The 7,934-nt window shown below is 38.6% G+C and overlaps 1 protein-coding gene across 2 annotated transcripts in view; it reads left to right on the top strand.

The window, feature by feature from the left end:
• The first annotated feature begins 5,168 nt into the window (after positions 1 to 5,168).
• The window catches only part of LOC136238761 (uncharacterized), a 70,731-nt gene continuing 67,965 nt past the window's right edge, over positions 5,169 to 7,934 (top strand). For both annotated transcript variants that reach the window (XM_066029348.1, XM_066029347.1), the window contains exons 1-5: positions 5,169 to 6,141; positions 6,964 to 7,197; positions 7,247 to 7,335; positions 7,390 to 7,510; positions 7,775 to 7,855. In XM_066029348.1, coding sequence (XP_065885420.1) covers positions 5,275 to 6,141; positions 6,964 to 7,197; positions 7,247 to 7,335; positions 7,390 to 7,510; positions 7,775 to 7,855 — 1,392 coding nt within the window. In that variant the 5' untranslated portion in view covers positions 5,169 to 5,274. The remainder of the gene's footprint in view (positions 6,142 to 6,963; positions 7,198 to 7,246; positions 7,336 to 7,389; positions 7,511 to 7,774; positions 7,856 to 7,934) is intronic.

Raw genomic sequence — 7,934 nt, 5'->3', positions numbered from 1 at the left:
ACTGATTGTTCACTTGATTCGAAGTGATTTTAAGGTCATTGGAATAGATTATGGTTGTATTTCCGAGATTTGAATATCGATCACGTGAGTGCCTATTTCGCCGTTCATTGGGTTGCTCTATGCGTTTATTGGGCGAGATAGCCGTATTGTTAGGTGTTTATAAGCTTCGCATCCTTGCTGTTGGAGACTGTCTCACTGATGTATCAACTATTCTGGTAATTGTTTGCAAAAATCGCGTCATTTTGGTCGAATTTCAGCATATAGATGGCTCAGCCAGATAGCTAACAAGCTTCAATTATAACCATACTCCGCATGCAGGTACTTTACCTAGTACTGGTCATTGCTGATCCACGGCGCAGTTGCTGCTCTGCTTGTCCTGTGCTCCAGCCAAGGAAGAAACATTTTGTCTGTCTCCAAAAATCTGCACAGATCGTGCTGCCATCAGAAACTGACCAATAAAATCAAACCACCAATACTTCGAGTTGATGATAGACTACTTGAACAATGTTGAGAGTGAATATCGTAGCATACGAAGAATCCTACGAAGTGCTGCAACGAAAAATCACGTGATTTTAAGACATTTGTATCGTTTTCTACCAGAAGAAAGTGACAAACTTGGCTGCCACGCTGGTGTTATTCAAGTTACACTTAGCCTAACACATGACAATAGTTAGGTAGTTGATTGGAGGATATCGATTTATCGCATTGCGGACCCTAAGTTATGTTCTGGTGACTGCATGTTGGTATCTTTGGTGAAAGAAACTAGCTGAAACATGGCAGCCACAATATCGCATGGCTAATTTCAGCTGGTTCTACAATTACTATTACTAACACTTTACAGTGACCAGCACTGAAGGTCTGACAGCAACATGTGCTGCAGCCTTAGGATTACCTAACCTAATTTCAAGGACTTAGACTTATTGACTTGACCTAGTGACTGACTTCATGACTGAAAAGGTGTAGCAGAAAAGGGGCCAAAGAAAGGAAAAAAATCCCTCCAGCCCCAGGATTTGAACTGTAGGTCACCCAATGTCTAGTCGGGGCCACACTCAGTCTTCCTCCAGGACAATGATGGGGCATTTGGGCCCCTCCGTTCCCTTTGTGGAGTAGCTAGCTATGCATTATTGAAATGCTAAACCTGTCAGGCCATGAAAAATATGCCTATATTAGTACCATTTATTGCAAACTCACCTGAAACCAAAGTTAAATCACTGTCAAACTTGGACAAACTGCCAACCAGCCCATTCATCCTTACTAAGCGCTTCTAAAAACAATTATACTTTTGCAGGTTGTTTGAAACACTTATAGCCTTTAGACTACTCCACAGCCATCTGCACAGGTCTAACTGGCAAAAATCATACTACTAAGAGGTGATTATTTGTTTCTTCAGCAATTAACAAGAGAATCTATTCTCCCCCAGCCACCTACATCTTAGCCTGTTTGTGCTCCTTCCCTTGCCAGTTCCTGGATCCGCCCCTGTTCTGTGCTTCGTTGCTAAAGTATTAATTTCAGTATCTTTTTATTGAGCACCTGAATCAAAAGCTTATTAGTTCATGTCCACTTATTTTAGCTCATTATTATTCGATGTGTGGACTACTGAGCTCGTGTCAGATAAATGTGGTGAGCAGAGCAGAAACTGTTTGTTTTTGCACACTCCTTGAATTCCAGGTTTTGCTCCTCTATTATCTAGAAAAGTAGACCTTTTATGATAAAATAGTCTTCTGAGTTACAGTGCTTGACATTTAGAACAGCAAGAAATTTAGCAACAACACGGTAAATAAATTAGATGCGCTTATTCGCCACTGAAACAAGCCAAGAAAACGGGATCTGGCTCACTCTGTTCACCATGAACTGGCAAACTCATCAAGTTATATAGTGCTCCCTCCATATGGACAAAGAAGGCAACTTAACAAAAGAAGACAATAAACTGTATTACTAATAAATCATAAATAAGATTAAACATGTTTGTGTGGTACATACAGCTACTTTCAATACACTCTATAACAAAACAATATTTTACACAAACTAGTTTTCGCTCATGCAACCAGTCACACAGTGTGAAGCTGTGAACAAGAGACAACCCGAGCTGAAACACTTTAGCTAACCTGGGATTGTATGGATGGAATACGAGCCCAGATTAGTATATAAATGTTAAAAAGTTAGTACAGGGAATTTAAATATATTTCAGCTTTTGTATGCATGGTGAATATTCATGTTGATTTTAGAGGTAATCTGTCTTGTACTATTTACAATGGTGGTGGCTACTCAGTTTGTACCTCAGGTTGCTGTACACATTTCACTGGCAGCAAGAGTTCATAATATATATATTTATATATATTATGTACTCTTGCTGGCAGGGATGCATAATTTATATGGTAAGTTATTTCACACAAAGATATGGCCATTTATAGCACACACGTATGGATCAACATGACACAATGCCAAGTACCAATGAATCATGGAAATAGTGTGTTTCAATAGATACTGATTTGCTACCATGAATTCTTCCATATGATATCATACACGAAAGCTGTTAGTAATGCGTTTGATGTACAAATTCTATTTAATGAACATCACGGATACACTTTTAATATTCCCTGAACAACAATAAAAGTTACTTTTAGGTATCTAAGTGGCCACTAGTAGACCCACATAGACGGCAGTGTGCCATGGAAGTATATCAGTATGTAAACTCATGGCAACCACAGCCAGGCCCACAGCACGTGAGAACTGCGCTCACAATGAGTTCTATACAACCCATCTTTCGCTTTTCAGGTAAAACAGCCCTATTACAAGGCACTGGTTGTCTGGTATCTTTCAACTATCTGTTCACACCATAGTCACACGCACTTTGTGTATATATGATGACACCATAGATAATAGGGGTGTCTATTATCTATGATGACATAATACGTGCGTTATAACACAATTGCCAGCCGTGTGGGCTCACCAACTGCGTGTGAACACGCGTTGTATGGTATTCACACAGCTGGCGTGTAATATACACATGGCTGTTTTCACTTACAGTGCACATTATGGTAATAAATCCATACTGGGAAGACATAGGCCATTGAAACTGCATGTTATACTGAGTATCATAAGTCCTTAAACTTATGACTTGTAATAAAAAGGATATCTATAGTAATTAAAATGCCTACATCTCACTATGTAATATGTTACCAAATATATACACGGTCTATGTATAGTTCAACATAAAATTGCATGCACATCCCACAAGCAATACAGAAATTTAATTATTAAAAACAGCTTGCAAAATTAAGTAAAATAATTATATTTTAACTAGCTATATAGCTAGTTATGTATAAGTGTTGTATTTATTACTGCATGTGCAGAGCCTCCACCAGGAAGTATAATTAAGACACAGGAAAATTACAATTTTGCAGATATTTCTAGCTACCATTAAAATTTGACAGCCTGTTTGTGTGATGAATTTTTGCTTAACAGCATATACAGTTAGTATAGGGTATAGCTAATTAATCAAACGTGTGTGTTGTGCAATTAGTAGTGCAAGGTGGCCAATTCATACCAATATTTCTTTTTGAAATGTCCCTGCAGCTATATAGAATCATTATTGTAGTGAATTGAAACTCTAGTAGCATAATTATTCCTATTATCTAATCTTGTCTATAAATATTGCCTCTGTGTATAACCATGCACTCTTAATGTGGATTCATTTATGGTGTACCCCCGATCCAGTAACCTGATACTGCTGAGGTTTCTTTCCAATTGCACTTTTAACCTGATATTTAATTCTTCCTATTTATGGATTCCGCTATACTATAAAGAGAACAAGAGAGACTGGTGACTGTTTACATGACTGCTCTATTAGAGTATCTTGATCTTACATACAAAGAACCCTGCCATTTTTGATAGGACCCGAGTTTTACTCTATACTTCACCAGTGGTGCCTCAGTCAAAAAATACTAGTGAAATTTTACCTGGATTATACCACTACATAGCTAACCATGTATAGCTATAATGCACACGAAAAATCAATCCATAATCACGTGATACATTTCTAGTTGGAACAAGCCAGGCTTACTTGTGTTATAGTTGTTGTTATAGTTAGCTAACAGTCTATCAGTCACAGTGTCCATCAAGTCTGGTGCTCATCATTGCTAATCCGGGCTCTTGTTATAGAAAATATTTTAACAAATTACGATTGGAAGTAATCGAAATAATATTAATAGTATAACTCTCAGTGCAGTACGGTCAAGCAGCGGCGGAAAGGGGGGGGGGGGGGGGCTAGGGGACCAAAGCCCCCCCTCGATCTGCTGAGGGGGGGGGGCAGAACGATATCACACCGAAATTATCTTTCTTGGAATGGGGCTGAAAACCGTGATAAAGATCGAGATACTCTAATAGAGCAGTCACTCTAATAAAGTAGTCAGTGTGTAGCGAGCTATGTAAGGATTTTTATGTAGTTTATCAGCTAGAAATGGTAGCTGGTGAGGTGAAAAGCTCTTGTCAGTTGGTTGTGACCTTTTTATTTTTTTATTTATTTTATTTTTTTTGGTCTCATCTTACCAAACTATAGAAATAAGTCTGGGTCAGCTCAGCGGAGCCCCACCTCATATCAACTACTTCCTCCGCCGCTGCGGTCAAGGATGGCTCGATGGATAGCCTTATTAAGATACTGTAAGTAGAATAATACAAGCCTTAGCGATAGAGAGAAAACCACTGTCTGTATTCATGCATATTTCTATGAGACTATGTCAGTACACAGATAACCTATGGTTAATACCTGGAAGCCACATGCAGTTCAGCTGGTAGAAGCCCGGACGGCGTGTAATGAATGCTAGAACACAGATTATAGTTGAAAAGATTTTTTTCCCGGGCTAGATGGACTGCTCTTGCCACCACCCCCAGCACCATATGCCAGCACTAGGTGTTAAAAAGATCGTTTTACAGTAAAAATAAAATTTCCAGTCAGTTTAGCTATAGGGGGTACGACCGAACCCCCCCCCCCCCCGGGTACGGGCCTGCCGCTGTACTGCTGATTGCACGAATCTTTAAAAATCATACTGCGGTTCTAAGAGACCTTGCGCGACAACAAAACAAGTGAAAATCACGTGCACAAGATTTCGTCCAATCAAATCAATTCATTTTTGAAGTTCAAACTATAATTATCGCACGTGACGTGACCGCGTTTATTTGGGGGTGGCGGTTTACTTGACAGCTCCCCAGTAACAATTCTTATTGAGTGTAGACTGTGTTTCAATTACTACTCAGTACTAGTCGCGGGGTGTTATCATGGATTCTCCACCAAGGATTGATTTTCTTACCGATTTAATTTTACGAGATGTGAAGGGAAGTAATACCCAGTTGGGAGAAGGAATTTACGGAAAGGTGTTTGAAGTAGAATATACAGGAGCGAATTTTGCCGCACAACATTTCCAACCGGACGTACTAGAAGTTATCAAGCGAAATGAAGACTTTTTCCAAGCCTGCCATATTTGGAGCAAAGCTGACCGTCACCCAAACATCGTTCGGCTAATGGGGATGTGGTATCGTGATTGCGACAACTCATCATTTCCAGTAATAGTGACAGAGAAAATGAGGTATAATCTACGATCACTGATTCAGAGTCGTGACGACGCCGTAAAAATCGATTTTCATCAAAAAATGCTAATTTTACGCGATGTATCCAACGGGCTGTGGTATCTTCATTCACAAAACCCAGCAATTGTGCATTATGGACTCACACCAAGTAATATTCTACTGGGGTGTAGTCAAAGCTGCATGATAGCAAAAATAACCAATGTGGGCGTTGCTAAAGTGATAAAAATACCTGACAACACTTTTGATTCAGGATTTTTACCACCTGAAGCAGCGAGTAATGATCCTCAGTACGAGCCACCTTTTGACATATTTGGCTTTGGAATGGTGTTCTGGTACGTTGCTGTTAACTCAACATTGCCTAAGGATTGTAACCCCAAAAAATTGAATGCAGAGTTCCAAGAGCTCCAGAAGAATTTAAATATGTTAAAGGCTGGAGACAGTGCAAATTTGAAAGTGTTACTAAAGACTTGTTGGGATAAGACCCCAGACAACCGCACTTCAATTGTTAAATTTTCTGAGGCCATCAAGGATCTGATCCGCAGTAAACACACTGCACAGGTTAGAATGTAGCTAGCATAGTATTTGTTGACTCTGAATTATTACAAATACTTGTATAATTCAGTGGCGGATCTAGGAATTTATAAAGGGGGTTTCCAGTTTAGAAGGTGGAGATATACACTGACATGAGATACACAAAAGTTTGCACTACATTGTCTGGTTTGGTAAGGTGAGACCCAAAAAAAAAAGGTCACAGCCTATTGATAGTACATAAAATACCTTAAATAACGTGCTACACACTGCTTTAATAGCTACTGTGACTGTGCGTATCTCGTTCGAGGCGCACGCCGCAATAATTAAAGCGTTTAATTGTTAAGCAATCATTTTTCAAAGGGGGTTTCTGTGGAAACCTTGAAACCCCCCTAAATCCGCCACTGCAATTACATAAAACTAGATGTATTTATACAGACATAAAACTGTAAAGCATTCATACAACCATTTTACCGTTGTAGGAATTAATGTTGTGCACAAGTCAGCAGAAAAGTAACAGAACCATTTTTAATACTTAGTTATTTGTATTGGATGCAACTTTTTGTGGACTAGCTAGTTGTGCTAGAATCTTTAATCCAGTTTTTTCTTCTATATGTCAATGTAATCATATTATACTAAGCTTTTCCAGGGAAGATGTAATATTATTATTATCATTTGTTAAGTTAAGGATGTAAAGGCAATACCTGTATATCCTGCATGAATGTGTGCATTATGTAAATTTACAAACAATCATACATATTATCATACTAGTAATTATCTAGTCTGTTCTTAAAGGCATTTGAGTATTGCATTGCTTTCTAAACCTAGTCACAGCTTTTTATGATATTGTAGGAAAACAGAAGGTTGCGATGTCATGATCCTGCTGATATTGTGGACATTGCATTAGGAGAGTCTGATATTGAAGCTAAGCAACCAATAACCATTCCTGAATTGTATAAGAATACCTTTAGCAAAGTACCCAATGAAAAAGCACTATGTTGGAAGGGCAGTGATGGTCAGTGGCAGAGCATAACTTATGGCGATTATGAAAGACTCATTTACAATGTTGCCAAGTCTTTCCGCAAAGTAACGTATCAATTTATTATGACTTAATGTATATGTTCATTGTGTATAGCTTGGACTGGAACCTTACCATGCTGTTGGTATTCTGGGCTTCAACTCTGTGGAATGGTTTGCATCTAGTATAGGAGCAGTGTTTGCTGGGTATGAAGTAGTATTAGTAACAGAGTTAGCTACTAATGTGTTCACTATCATTAGGGGACTATCAACTGGTATACATGCCACCAGTAGTCCAGAGATATGTCACTATATCTTAAAGGATTGCAAAGCAAATATTGTAGTTCTGGAAAATGGTAAACTGTTGGACACTATTATGGAGGTATGTATATGCCATACTGTATATGTAGTAAGTGTTTAACATCACACTGTATGTGCATATGTAATATGTACGGACGTACATACATACTGTACGTAAGTATGCATATGTCTCCAACTTCTGTTGTCCCGAGCTGCCAGAGATTCAATACTCTGGTTAGCTTCCCCCCTTCATAATAATAATTTCCTATGCTGCTCAATGTCTGACACAATATAATTGTATAATGCTTAATGCAGTACATTTATGCGTAATTATCACTTGTTACAGATTCGTGACAAGCTCCCTCACTTGAAGGCCATAGTTCAGTACAAGGGAGAACTCAACAAGAACTATCCTGATACTTACACTGTATGTTGTATTGTTGTATGTCAATGGTAGCCTATAGATTAGTAATAGTGTGTGATTGAGTAGTTGTGTGTCTCTTTAT

Source organism: Dysidea avara, chromosome 11 (assembly GCF_963678975.1).
Source record: "Dysidea avara chromosome 11, odDysAvar1.4, whole genome shotgun sequence".
Taxonomy (NCBI): Eukaryota; Metazoa; Porifera; class Demospongiae; order Dictyoceratida; family Dysideidae; genus Dysidea; species Dysidea avara.
Note: the sequence above shows the minus strand (reverse complement) of the source record. Positions and strands in the feature narration are given on the sequence as shown.